Source organism: Serinus canaria, chromosome 22, assembly GCF_022539315.1.
Source record: "Serinus canaria isolate serCan28SL12 chromosome 22, serCan2020, whole genome shotgun sequence".
NCBI classification, from domain to species: domain Eukaryota; kingdom Metazoa; phylum Chordata; class Aves; order Passeriformes; family Fringillidae; genus Serinus; species Serinus canaria.
The window spans coordinates 1,891,470-1,905,164 of record NC_066335.1 but is presented as its reverse complement, the minus strand read 5'-3'; the positions used below and the strand labels follow the sequence as shown (position 1 = coordinate 1,905,164).

At 52.6% G+C, this 13,695-nt stretch overlaps 2 protein-coding genes across 2 annotated transcripts in view; one reads left to right on the top strand and one right to left on the bottom strand.

Annotated features, from left to right (window-relative positions):
* Nucleotides 1-284: 284 nt before the first annotated feature.
* On the bottom strand, nt 285-1,455 carry TM2D2 (TM2 domain containing 2). The gene is made up of 4 exons (XM_050982806.1): nt 1,236-1,455; nt 1,077-1,164; nt 883-998; nt 285-772 (listed from the first exon to the last, which is right to left on the bottom strand). The coding sequence occupies exons 1-4, from the start codon at nt 1,421-1,423 to the stop codon at nt 559-561; spliced, it is 606 nt and encodes a 201-aa protein (XP_050838763.1). The 5' UTR covers nt 1,424-1,455; the 3' UTR covers nt 285-558.
* A 1,384-nt stretch (nt 1,456-2,839) lies between these two features.
* LOC103822739 (disintegrin and metalloproteinase domain-containing protein 9) overlaps nt 2,840-13,695 on the top strand; it is a 26,612-nt gene continuing 15,756 nt past the window's right edge. The window contains exons 1-4 of the mRNA XM_009097748.4: nt 2,840-3,024; nt 10,690-10,787; nt 11,295-11,359; nt 12,401-12,479. Of these exons, the coding sequence (XP_009095996.2) occupies nt 2,919-3,024; nt 10,690-10,787; nt 11,295-11,359; nt 12,401-12,479 (348 nt within the window). The 5' untranslated portion in view covers nt 2,840-2,918. The remainder of the gene's footprint in view (nt 3,025-10,689; nt 10,788-11,294; nt 11,360-12,400; nt 12,480-13,695) is intronic.

Sequence of the window (13,695 nt, the reverse complement as noted above, 5' to 3'; positions counted from 1 at the left end):
GCTGCAGCTTCCTTTTCCCATTTTATTCAGCTTGGTAAGTTTTTAACCTGCAGCTGGTGGAGCTTCCTCTTTCGGGTGTGAGGTTCTTGCACCCTTTGGGGGCTGTAGGTGCCCTGTGCTGGGGCTGGAGCCAGAGGGGTGCCTGGCACACACTTAGGAGCTGCCCCATGGCACCTCTAGCCCTTTCCCAGCTCCCTGACTGCTCCCAGGTGTCAGGTGGTCCATGACCCCATGGCCTTCATCTCTGTGTGGCTGTGATCTACTAATCCCCAAAGTCCGTGGAATCAGCTTCTTCCAGATTTTATTGTTTGTTTGACCCCCTGTGTTTGCAAGCTCTGATTTCTGAAGCTGTCACTATTTACAGTGGGAAGCCAGATTATTTTAAACAAGCAAAATATATCCTGAACAACTTTGTGTCCAAGGTTGGTACAGAGTCATTTTCAAGAGTAACTGCTGTGCACCCTGAGTTACAGTTCTCTAAGTCCACGTTGTGCCAGGCTGGTGCTGGGAGCGGGCAGAGGCACCCAGGGGCTGCAGGGGGGGCAGCCCTGCCCCTCCTCAGTACACCGTGCACCAGTTGCTGCCATCACTGGGCATCAGCCCTCCGGTGATGAGCAGAATCAGATCCACAAACCACCAGATGCCCAGGCCCCCCAGGGTCAGCAGCTTCCCCACGGCGGTGCCGGTGTGGCCCAGGCAGAACCGATCCACTCCGAAGCAGCCCAGGAAGAAGGAGTAGAGCAGAGTGGTGATGAAGTAGTGTCCCGTGTACCTGCGAGAGAAGATGCGGCGGGGTCAGCGAGCGTCAGCGCTCCCCGCCGGACCAGCCGAGCTCCCGAGGGGGCTCGGTCCGGTGGCTGCGGGGGACAGGGACTCTCCTACTTGACGCAGGGCCGGCTGCCCCGCAGGAAGCTCCGCGGCTCGGCGCACTCGATGCCGTCCAGCGCCCGGCACTGCACCCGCGTGTGATCCACCTCGCCGTGGGCCTGGCCGCCGAACTGCGGCGGGGGCAGCGCTCAGCGCTCACCGGGGCTCGGGGGCCGCCGGCACCGGGGCCGCCCCCGCCCCGCCCTCACCTTCACGCAGCCGTGGCCCAGCTCCTGCTGGGCCGTGGCGTTCCCGCCGTGGTCCACCGGCTCCTCGCACTCCACGAACTCATCGGGGCTGCGGGGAAGGAGCGGCTGGTGAGGGCGGCCGGGAGGCCGCGTTCCCCCCCGCCCCGGCCCGGCGCTCACAGGTAGGTGCAGAGGACGAGCGGCGCCCGCGGATCGCTGTAAGCCCAGGCGGCGGCGGGCGGCCCCGGCGGCAGCTCCCGGGACTCGGTGTCGTTGCCCGGGAGGCCGCGGCCGTGCAGCAGCAGCAGGTTCCCGAGCAGGAGCACGGCCTGCCCGCACAGCAGCGCGTACCCCACGGGCGGCGCCATGGCGGCACCGCCGCCCCGCTCGGCCTCGGGCAGCACCGCCCGCAGCCAATGGGCGCCTGCCGCCGCACCGCCCGGCCGCCCGCAGCCAATGGGCGCCCGCCATCTCCCGCCCGCAGCCAATGGGCGCCCGCCGCTCTCAGCCGGTCAGAGTGAAGCGGAAAAAGCTACGGAAGCAGCCGCGAAGGGCGTGGCAGAGGGAGTGCGCGCCAGACGAGGAGCTGATTGGCTGTCGAGGGGGGCTGGCGGCCAATGGGCGAAGGTGAGGGGCGGGGCACTGTTGCGGCGCGTGTCGCCGGCCGCCGCGCGCGGCGCTCGGGACCGAATCCCGGGGCCGAACCGGCACAAACGGGGCCCGGCCAGGGCCCAACCGGGACTCGGGGACCCCGGGACCACTCCCTCGGGGGGCGCCCGCCGCGATCACCCGAAGAGCGGACACCCTTAGCACCGGAGAAGGGCTCTCAGGGGTCTGTGTTGCCGGTAACGGGCAGCGCGGCGGCTCAGCTACTGATTCCGTCCGAGCTGGCCGTTGTGCTGCGCGGCTCTCCCCAGTGCCACCCCGCCCTGTGGGAATGGGAGGCAGCCAGGTTCGGGTGCATTTGTACTCTTTTCCCCAGTAAATTGACTCCGCTTTGCCATTACTTGCTCCTAATATGATGGGTTTGTCAGGTGTTTGTTCCTGGTTTTTCTGGAGGATGATGCAGAACTCCGAAGTTGCCCTGGCGGGTTGTCCACGGGCCATTGGTGGAGCAGGGCAGTATGCCTGGTGCTTGTAGAGGAGGGCAAAGCCCGTGATGCCTTCTCATTCTGGGGAGTTTCTCGTGCTCACCTGTACCTGTGGTATTGCCCAGCCAGGAGCTGACATGGTGTGTTCTCATGTGCTTCCAACACATTATGAAAAGGTTATTTCCCTAGAGGGTTGGCAGGGCACTGAACAGGCTCCCGAGGGAAGGGTCACAGCCCCGAGGCTGCCAGAGCTCCTGAAGGGTTTGGACAACGCTCCCAAGGATGCACAGGGTGGGATTGCTGGGGTGTCTGTGCAGGGCCAGGAGTCGAACTTGACGATCGCTGTGGGCCCTTTCCAGCTCAGGATATTCCACGGTTCTGTGTTTCCAGTGTTCAGCGCAGCTTTTTGGCAGGAAAGGCCAGCAGAGCCGCGGTGGCCGCAGTCTGCGCTGACACCACCAGCTCCCTTTGCGGGCTGGACCCCGGCGCTTTTGGCTGCGGCTCTTCCCCGTCCGGGCCGTGCCGGGACTGTGCCGATGCCCAGGTCCGTGCAGGGTCCCGGGGCCGTGCCCATGCGGGGCTGATGCCCAGGTCTGTGCTGGGTTCCGGGGCGGTGCCAGGCCGTTCCGAGCCGTGGGGAGGGCGGTCGGTCGGGCCCGGGGCGGGCAGGCGGGCACACGGCTCCGCCCCGGGGCGGCGCAGCGCAGGCCCCGGCCCGGCTCCATAAGGCCGCGGGGCCGCCGGCCGGACCCAGCGCCCCACGGGAGGGGCGATGTGGGCAGGGGTTGTCATGGCCTGGGCCTGGAGCTGCCTCTGTCGCCTCCTCCTCTTCCTCATCTTCCTCCTGCCGCCGCCGGCCGCGCCCGGGCAGCCCGCGGGTGAGTGCGCGGGGCCGGGCCGGGCCTGCCGCCCGCACCCCGCTCGGCCCCATTCTCTTTCCCGGACAGCGCCGTGCCCCCTTCTCCGTCCCCTCCGGAGGATCGGGTCCCCCTTGTCACCCCTCCCCGGGGCAGCCGCTTTCCCTCCCCTGCCCTCCAAGGGGTTCGGTGGGGCAGAGCCCCCCAGAGCTCGGCCAGAGCGGGGGTGCTGCCCGCTGGCCCCGTGTGCCCCGCGGCGGTGCCCGGGGGTGGCCGCTGCCTCCGGGCGGGGTTGTGGGTGCCAGCACCACCTGTGCCCTGCCCAGCATCGCCGGTGCCAGCGCGCTTCTGATCGGAGATGCTGCGGAGGGCCTAGCGGGACAGCGGGGCTCTGGTGCCGGGCCCATGGAGCTCCAGACGGGGAGCTGATCACGGCAGTGGCCTCCGGTCCCGGCACAGCTGCCCGAGCTCGCAGGTGCCCCGCGGCTCTTTGCTCCTCCATCCCCCCGTGCGCTCCCGAGAGCTCCGTCCGGCTCTTGCAGCCCAGCAAAGCCCCAGGAATGCGGGGCTGCCCGGTCGGTTCGGGTGGCCTTGGCCATCCAGGAGCTCGGGTATGGGGCAGAGCCACGCAGGCTGCTGTCCCCAGGGAGGGAGGGAGGGCAGGACTCAGTGCCATCCTTCTGCGTGGCTCTTAAGGACTTGGTCCCGCGCTCTCCTTAGGGACTGGTTATGAATTGAGATGATTCTGTTGATGGGCTCTTATGGTGCTGATTCAAGGCTGTACATACATGACAGGCAGAAATGTCTCCTCTGTCGTTTTTTCTTCCTCCCGAAGGGACACCGTGTAAAACTTTTGTGTTTGCTATTAATGCATGTTTTTATAGTCGGGTCTTCCCAACTGAGGAATATACAACTTGATACTGATTCTTCGTGCTGAGGACGGTTCTTATGTGGTGTGTGCCTCTCCCTGAGGGATTCTGTGCTGGAATCTCTTCCTCTCACTTGCTGCGTTACTGCTGGAGGGTGTGTGTGAGCTGCGAGAGGTGAAAGTCAGTTTGAGAGGTGGTACATCACATTGCGAGCTGCCTGACTGGAGGCCCAGAGGTGATGTCTGGAATTATGCATCTCTGAGATGTCAGGTGCTTGTGCTTCCACTGGGGTGCTTGGTGTTTTAGGAAGAAGATTTTTGTTCCTATCTGTAGGAAAGAAACACTGGTGCCAGTTCCTGATAGTGGATGGTAGTGTTCCTCTTTGCCTTTGGAACTCTCTGTCCCAGCTATTAATGCCCAACCTTCCACAAAATATAATGAACCTTCCTTGCCTGAGTGTGAGCATGAAGGAGAGGGTAGAAACCTCTAGCTCTTGGGTTATAATGTAAGGGCTGTTGACACACATAGGGATGTAAGGCAGAAGTGGAGTGTTACCCAAAACTATTATCTGAAAATTCCTGAATGACCATAATCACATGGTGGTGTGTAGCCTTAAGGGGTTTGTGTGTATGGCTTTTCCTCTCCTCTTGGTGTCCACAGAAGCCTTCAGGATTTGACTATATGGATTCAAAAAAATTCACAGGCAGAGACTGCTTTGTGCTGCTCCATTTCTTCCTTGATACTTGGTGTCATACACACACGCCAGGATGTTCCAGCCAGGCTTGACCACAATTCTTGAAGTGTCTAAATGCTTGGGTTTAAATTTCTGGGGAGATAGGCTGTTTGGTTAAGATAATTCTTTTGTTCAGATCACAGAAAACACAGCATTACCTCACCCATATTGCAACAAATCTGGGACAATCATTCAGCAAAGAGTGGGTTTCTGGTTATTTCCTCCATGTGAAAAGGAAAGAGAGGAAAGACATTTCAGTGTAGCTAATGTTGCCTCTTGTAATGCCTCGCTTTTGGAAAAACAGAGTGAGGATCATGACTTTAGAGTTTCTGCATGTCTTGATCATTATTATTTCACAAGCTAAATATAAAAAAAAAAAGGTAAGAATGTGCATTTCATAGTTCCCTTTGGTGGCCAGATGTAAAGCCAGTGATGTCTCCAAAGAGAAGCTTCCCACGGAGTCAGCTGAGAAAGCAGAGCTGGTGTTCACAGCTGGTAAGATGGGGAGGAAGTGAGTGGGCTCAGCGTGCTCAGCCCCTGTCCGTGGGCACGCTGTGGTGGGTGGAAGGGAGTGACTCAGGGCCAGTGACCCCAGGAGGGTTCATTTTGCTGCTGATAGCTTAGCTTTACCCTGCCTCTCCTTGGGAGAGGGCTCCGAGGTGCAGAGCATGTTGTGACAGTACCAGTGGACACGTGTGACAGTCCCTTTTGTAGAACAAGGGGAGCTGTTGTCTTGCAGACAAGTTAGGCTTTAGGAAGGGCAGAAGGAATGGGGAGAGTCTAGACAGGAAACACTTACAGCATAGGTCTGGATTTCAGCAAGGGGTGTAAGAATTTTCTAGGAAATATTTCTGTGGAAGAGCTCCGTAACCTGATCAACATCCAACATCCCCAGTGAAATACCAAAAGAAACATCATGAACTGCTCTGGCCAGGTTTAATGTTATACAAATATTCCAGGTGAGCAATACATACAGAGGAATTTGCTTCTCTTGCCATGATAATTGCTCATCTCTTCCTGCACCAGCACAGCAGGAGACCCAGCAGGTCTGAAGACTGAGAGCAGGGGAGGGAGAGGTGGAAAGAAAAGTCCGAAGGAGTGGTGCCTGTGGAAGAACAGCTGTCCAGATGTTCCCAGGTGTTTTGAAGAGGAAGCACCACTGAGGTTGTATTTTAGTGTTTGAGGTTTGGGAGGAGCTGAAACTGCTGGCTCCACAGAAAACATTCCTACCTTTAGAAGAAGACTTGTTATCTTAGTGTTTTTTATAAACCTCTAAACATTTTAAAGTAGACTTGGATAATATTTGCATAGTGAAAGTGAAGGAGGTTTTTGCTTGCAGTAGTCCAAAAAATAAATCCTACTTCAGCTGTGACCTTAGTGCAAAAGTCAAGTGCACCAAAAAAAATGCTTTTCCTGGTGTGCCATTGCCTGGAGAAATGTACCAGCAGTGGTTCTGGTTGTTTTGAAGGACATATGTAAGTAAGCCAGGTCATGGAAGTTTCTCCTCAGACACTGCTTGGCAAACTCCTGTATGATTCTGAAAATAGGATCTGGAGAATGCAGATTGAGCTGGCAGCTGGTACCTCCCAGTCAGATGGGATTCAGGTTCCATGAAGGCTGGGATAGCAATCCCAGTGATCTGAGCACGAGAGAAGAATCTGTCAGGGATAAGTGGCTTTGAAAGGATGGTGCAAAGGGTTCTGCTGAGGTGGAAATCATTTCTGTACATGTATGAGAGGGTGAAAAATAGGGAGTGGGAGCATGTTGGCAGGAAAGGAAATGAGTGTCAGAGTGGGTTAAATGACAAGTGAATCAGATGTGTGCTGTCTGTTTTGAAGGGGAGTTTAACCTGTGGAGATCCATAAACACACACAACATGTGTGCCTTGGTATGTGTGAGGTCTCACTGGGCTGGTGTGTCCTGTTTTGGGGATTTTTGGGATAGGTTTATCTGACTGGAGAGTGGAGCCAGAACAGCCTGATGTGAACAGGCAGAGGTGTAAGGAGATACTGAATGTTGATGCTCCTTAGTTGCAGGAAGGGAGAGGCAAGGATGACAGCAGGAAATCTAAAGATGTGGAGCTTGAGGGAAGGGGGTGAATGGCTGCCCTGCTCTGGAGCTCAGAGGTGCAGCTTGAAGCACAAGGAGCTGAATGCTCACTGGAGATGCTCCATGTGGAACTGTCCTGGTGGGTTGGATGGCTGGGTAATGCCTTTGGCACTTCTGGTGAGCAATCCCCTGCCAAAGTGTGGAAGCTGACCTCAGCTATTAATTGTAATCAATTGTTGATAACCACAGTTAACTGAATGAGTTTTGGTATTAGCAGCTGACCTGCTCACACGCTGATGAGGTGTTTTTATCAAATTAGTTTGTTTTGTGGTGTAACAGGCCACAGTCTGAACTTTCCTCTGTTTAATTTTTTTTCTTCCGTTGAAGAGTGTATCTTTGACCTTCCTTGGGAAGGAGTCACAGCTCAGGAAGGAGTCACAGCTCAGGAAGGATGGTAATTGAGGGGAAGTGTGGGTGAGGAGGTGGATGTAGCTGTGTGCTCTGATTCTGTAACTGAGCCAATGGGCATGCCAAGGTCTAGCAGTCTGACCTTTGCTGAATGCAGATCTTACCTGGCAGGCACCCCCAGAACACCTGAACACCCCCAGAGGTTCCCTCAGTGTCTGGAGAGTCGTTATGGCTGTGATGTGTTCCTGTGGTTTTCAAGCTCCCACATGTAGTGGAGCATGCATGGAATTCCTCTGGTGGATTTGGGGTGGGGAGGGGAAGATGAATCACATCTTCCTAGTTGTCTCCAGTGCTTGGTAATTAATGGCAGCCTTTAATGAGATGAGATAACTATGGTCATGGATGCAGTTGTGTTCTTCTGATCAGAAATAAAATCTCAGCACGGAAATGGGTCATCAGCATGTCCTGTCCTCAGCAGTGACGTGGTGCAGCTCCAGCAGCTGCCAGAAAGCACCTGATGATTAGAAGTCCTGTGACTTGCTGAAAAATTGATCCCAAATTCTATCTGGCCTTTGTAGAAGGAAATGTGGCAGCGGGGTTGGATTTCTGCTCGGCTGCACTTGTCCCTTGGGTTGGATTTTTGTTGAACTGCTCTGTGCTCTCTCTGATGGGCTCTGTGCCCTCTCTGAGGGTTACTGGTGATGTGTGAAATGCTGCCCAGGGCACTTGGCATGGCAACAGCTGCTCTGGGAAGTGAGGGGCAGTGCCAGGGACATACCTCTGGAGACTCCCACCCCTACCACCTCCCAAACTGGGGTGGTGAAGGATGGGAAGGAGGGCAGAAAGTGGGGAGAGAACTCTCAGAGCATTCAGAGACTTGAAAGTTGGCCTCTTTTAGTGCTGTTGCTCTAAGAGGATCCTCTTGGAGTTGTACTCTTCCCAGAAATCCCTCCCAGTTGTGCTTCATATGATGATTCACTCACTTGTTGTCTGCGTCCAAGCTGCTCTTGGGCAAACGTGTCTGTTCCAGGCACTGCCAAGGCTGCCTGTGCCCTGCTCTTTGTGGAAGCTGTGCCTGGACAGCCTGCAGAGCCTGGCCCGAGGGTCCCAGCCCTCTGCTGAGGGTGGGGAGGGCACTGGGGAGGGGACAAGGGCAGAGCAGCCCCCTGCAGGAGCTCGGGGCTGGCTGGAGTGTGTGCTGGGAAATGACAAATGGACAGAAGTGATTGCTGCAGTCTGTGCTTTTGGTGGTTCATTCCAGGGAAGGAAGCAGCCCTTCCCTCCCTTGTTTTCAGGCCAGGGAGGTACTGACACTGTGTTCTGTACCAGTCAGGGGCTGTTTTCAGGAATTTTATCTCTGCTTTTTTAATAGCAGACAAATACTTTTGTACTATTGTAGTCTGTCTAATACTTTTAATGTAGTATTAGTTTAATACTTTTAATACTTTTTAATACTTTTAATGTCTACTTTTTTTTGAGTATTGTAGTATGTCTACTTTAATAGTAGACAAATACCTTTTGTCTACAAACACAAGCAATGAAAGTTCTGCTGCAGTGTGTGCCCTGTGTGAGAAGCAGTGGGGCTGTGCCTGTGCTCTGGTGACAGAAATGCTGTGTGGCAGAGCAGGACAGCACAGTGCATCTGAGGCCTCCTGCATGGCCATGTGAGCTGTGACAGGAGGGAAGCTGGCGGTGATCTGATGGCTTGTTCTTCAGGGATAGTGGTGGGGAGTATGGGAATCCATAAATCAGAAAGTTTTGGGAAAGCTGCAGAAGGCCTCAGAGACAGCAGAATTGTGATTAGAGCTGAGCAGGAGCCATGAGATTGGTCAGCAGAGAAATTATGTAAAATGTAGAAAAGCAAGGACAAACAGAACAATGGTCTGTGTATTAATGCTTGTCTAGAATAACTCCCTGAGCTGCAGAAAAGTTCATCTAGAGAGATATCAGGGAGTTCTAAGGTTAATACTGGAGCTCTGTGCATTGTGTTTGAGGTTCACAAGCAGGTGTTGGATTTGAAATGAGCAAAAATTGTTTTAACCAAAGGTACCTGTGCTTACAGTGGTTGGATGGAACCAGTGTCAGTATAGAATATATACCATACAGATATAAATACTGTCAGTGTGCTTCTGCTTGGTGTGATTGGTCAAAAAACTTTTAAAGTGAGTTGTAACATTGAGTTCTTTGGCTGCTGCCTGGGATGTGAGCTGCTGGCACCTTCCCATTGCCATAGCCATGGAATGAGAGTGATGCTGGACAATCAAACAGCTCAAGGCACGTTCCCAGCAGTCCTGTCCCACTGGTGATTTGTACACAGCCCCTGGCTGGCAGTAGGAAGAGTGTGCAAGGGACTGGCTTTTCCCTTGGGATGCCTTTTTGAGTGCTCCCCGAGGTGATGATGATTTGTGTCAGCTTGCCAGGGATGGGAAGAGGAGGGGAAGGTATCTGAAGGAGCCTGAATACCACTGCAGCCTGGTGCTTTTTGGGCAACCCCTGGCATTTCAAGCCTCCCCATTTTCCCAAGGATGCAGCAGGCCTCTCATGGAGGCTTTGAGCTCACAGTGCTGTCCTGCAACTTAGAGAAGCCAAAGGCCCTTTGGACATGGAGTGTGAGTTTTGGTGTGTTCAGAGGGGCTGGTTTGAACTGGATGCAGCATCTCAGTCCCACTTGAGAGATTTTGGAGGGTCTTGGACACCAAACACTCGCTCACCTGCCCCAGAGGTGGTGATGATTTCTGGAGACACTGAGGATGACTGTTCCCTTCCCCCTGCCCTTGTTGGGGAGCTCAGACTCCTCTGATGAGCTCATTGATTCCCTTGCCATGAGCCAGGAAAACTGTTTCTCTGGATGCTGCCTGATCTGGCTTGGCCAACCTCCTGCTTCCTGGGTGAGTGGCTGTGAGCCAGGCACCAGCAGATGCCACCACTGATGGGAAAAGTAATTTGCATGCACAGTTTATTGTTGTTTACATAGTTAATATCAAACAGCTTGCAAAAACCGATAAAGGGAGCTTGGACTGTGGACTTGTTCAGTTCGGGGGATCTGTCTGATGTTGCATATACAAATAAAATATAAAAGGATCTGTGACAGCTTCTTTGTTGTAGGGATTTGTCTCACCTCAGTTGTTTTGATGAGGCCCTTGAGAGCTCTCTAAAAGCACAATAAATAGTAGCAGCAGCCTCAGGGCAGGAGTTTGGCTGTGCTGTGCAGGGCCAGGGTGTGAGGCTGAGCTGTGCCATGGGCAGAGCAGGAGCTGCTGGAGCTCCTTGAGAGAGGCTGCACGGGGCAGTTGTGCAGCTTTGCATCACAGGACACTTGGTTTGACACTGGGTATCCCTTGCTGTGCTTAAGACCTGCCTTAAGAGCTGATTCTGCTGATGAAGAGTGGTGGTGCTGCTAAGACAGTATTTGGAATGTGAAGATTTCAATTTGAATTCTCTGGAAATTTTGGTGTCTCCTCTGCTGTTTGTGTGTTGTTTTCTCTGGCCCCTTGCAAGGCAATCCAAGTGTGCCTTGCTCTGTGCTCTTCTGTGTGTGCACTTTTCCTGAAGTAGTGTTTTCTTCCTTGTGTTTCATCCTCTTGGTTGCTTTGTTCCTTCAGCCAGTGTTTGTGTTCTGCTCTCCAGGTTTCCAGGAGATTTCCCTGCTCACTTCCTATGAAGTTGTAACTCCACAGAGATTGGGAAGAGAACGACGAGAGGCTTCCAACAGCTCCTCCATACAGGTACTGGGCACTCTGAGACACAGCTTCAGTTTAGTGTCTGCTTCCAAATAAATCTATCCAAAACTGACCTGAAATGCCTGTGGGATGCTGCTGGATGCACCTGGCAGCAGGGAAATGTCTGTCCTTGCAGAGAGCATCACCTCTGGCACTGCTGGCAGCTGAGGGACAGGAGTACCTCCCTCCCCCAGAGCTCATGAGTTGCTGCAGTGGATTTTTGGTCTGGGTGTAAAACTTGCATCATGTTCAGTAAAAAAAACTGTGTTGTCCTTTTCTGACTCTGACTTGGAACTTTTCTGTGGAAGTTTTAGAAGGACAGTATAAGAAAACCACATTTCTATTTTGAAACAATTTCCTTCATGGGATTTTTCCCCAGTCACACAGGAAGAGATGCTAAGCTCTTGAGGCAGGGATAATTATAAAATAAATTTCAGGCTCGTCCACTGTTGTTGGTTTCAAAGACTTTTTCATTCATTAACATGGTTAAAATGCACCTTTCTTTATATTCAGGACAAAGTGTCGTATGCTATTGAGATTGAGGGAAAAGAATACACCATTCATCTAGAAAAGAACAAGTAAGTGATGAATTTCTTTAAATTATTAAATTACCCAAACTGTTGTGTCCAGATGAGAAGCTGGCAGGTGGCGCATGAGTTTTGAATCCTGGGGGAAGTGCAGGTAGATCCCAGCTCTGCACAATGGGAAGAGATTGAGTCCCAGTGTCCTGGCCATCAGCCAGAGATGTTTTTTGATTCCTGCAGCCCTGGGGAACCCCCTTCAGAGCAGGAAGCTGCAGATTACTCCGAGGAGACCCAGGGAATCTACAACTCTTTCTATTCACAGCTAAAAATAAACAAGCTGAACTGTATTTCAAGTAAATATTTTCACTTTTGTCTGGATCTTGTTTATTGTTTTAGTTTTGTGGTTTTTCCTGTCTCAGTAGCACAAGGACAGTAATAAATGAGGAAACTGACTCTCTCCAAGGTCTGAATACTGACACCTCACAGCTGATACAGACTCTGTCTCTCTGGGGTTTAAGAGCCACCTGCAGCACCAGCACATGGTCATTACCAGGCCACTGCTGGCCAAACTGCCCAGTGATAGAGACACAACTGTGCAAGCCCTTGGGGAGCTCCAGCTGCCCCTTGCCAAGGCCCTGACCCTCAGAAATGTGGGAATTCAGCTGCACCACATCAATGGAATTACCAGGATGGTGCAGCAGTCTTAATCGTGGGAGACTTTCCAATGCACTTCCTCCTCAAACTGGGGAGGAAAAGGAACATGCAGCAGACTGAGGGCTAGAATTTATTTTTTTTTCTGCTTGGAAACAGGCTTTTAGCACAATTTAATGGGTTTTGCTGCTTGTTCTACTCTCTGAGGTGAGGTGGTTTGTTTGATTTCATTAGCAGTTCTACCATTCTGGTCTCTTGAATTTTGCTGTGAAAATATACTATTTCCTTGTTAATTTTAGAGCATTTTCCTTTTTAGTGTTTCCTTCTTTAATTTCAATTTACATATTTGTCACACTTTTGATTAGGGTCATCTTACTGCTCTGTTCCAATGTCACAATCATTCCATGAAATTCCTCTTGTGTTCCTTGTCCCCTGTCATTGCAGAGAACTGCTGCCCAAAGATTTCACAGTTTATACCTATGACAAGGAGGGAAAGTTGCAATTGGAATATCCAGATGTCCAGGTAGGACTTCCTTCTCTTCATACCCTCACTGAGGGGGACTGGAACAGAGCATCTGTGGGATGAAGGAGTTGGGATTACAAAAGGATGGTTGGATTTTCTGCTGAGTCCCCTTCAGTACCCACTGCCCTCTCTCTTCCTGGAGAGAGTCCTTAATTTTGGATGAGGCTCTAACCCTGTGAAATACCTGATTTTCTGCTGTGGAGGTGGTTGCTGTCTCATTAGAAGCAGCTCCTCTCTACAAGGCAGTGCTGCTCTCAGCTGTTGGTGTCTCATTATTGGGGTGCTGCTGTCCTTGTCCCACAGCCCAGTGCAGGGCTGGTGGCTCTGGGTGCTCTGGGGGCTGAACAGGCAGCACAGTGAGCTCCCAGATGGGTCCCTGAGGCACTGTGAGCTGGCCCATCCAAAAAAAGAACTCCTCAGGTGGGCTGCTCTGTGAGTCCTGCCAGGTGGGAGCTGCTGGAAGGGATGCACAAGTCTGAAGGACCTTTGGGAGGGATGGGATCTGTGCAGTGTTGGAGTTATTCCACAGAAAGAATTTGCTGCCTGACATGTTGTCTTTGGAAATGTAGAATTGAAAGCAGGTTGTGTGATACAAAATGCAAGAGAGATTTCCTGATGGCTTCACTCTCAGGGATCAGTGTTGTTCCTTTGAAAGGGAAGTGTTAGTCAGATTCATGATTCACAGGGTCTTGTTCTTGAAAATAAAGCACCTGAGTCAAATGACTGTTTGCTTCCTTGTTAAAAGGGATTGGTTAGAGGAAAAATGCTCTTTCAGCATGAGGTCACAGAAGTCACACTGGCCCTGAAGAGTTAGCACAAGCTCTCTGTGCTTTCTGCATTCCTTGCTGAGCACCAGGGGACAGAACCTGTACTATAGACCCCCATATCAGTGCCTAAAGATGAGACAGAAAATGGAGTGTATTTGCCCATGCTGCCCCTTGTCTGCTTTCCAGAATTTGTATGTCCAGAGTGTGTCAGGGCTGCACTGTGCAGCACAGCTCTGGCTGGGGGGCACAGCAGGTGCTGTCCCTCCTGCTACTGAGAGGTGCCAGACAAGCCAGAACTTTCTGCCAGAAGACTGAAGAGTAATTTGGCCCAAATCAGGAGGGAGGGGCTGGCCTGGAAATATTTGAGGCAGGGTGGAGGACAGAACAGGAGAGGGATAGCCTAGGTCAAGTTAAGAAATCCAGCTGTGATAAATTTAACTTACATTTAA

Bases quoted from the DNA above. Each gene is read 5' to 3' on its own strand.
- TM2D2 (XM_050982806.1), bottom strand. From the start codon at position 1,423: ATGGCGCCGCCCGTGGGGTACGCGCTGCTGTGCGGGCAGGCCGTGCTC. The intron at 1,165-1,235 runs GTGAGCGCCGGG...CCTTCCCCGCAG, and splicing joins CTCGTCCTCTGCACCTACCT to CCCCGATGAGTTCGTGGAGT. The intron at 999-1,076 runs GTGAGGGCGGGG...CCCCCGCCGCAG, and splicing joins TGGGCCACGGCTGCGTGAAG to TTCGGCGGCCAGGCCCACGG.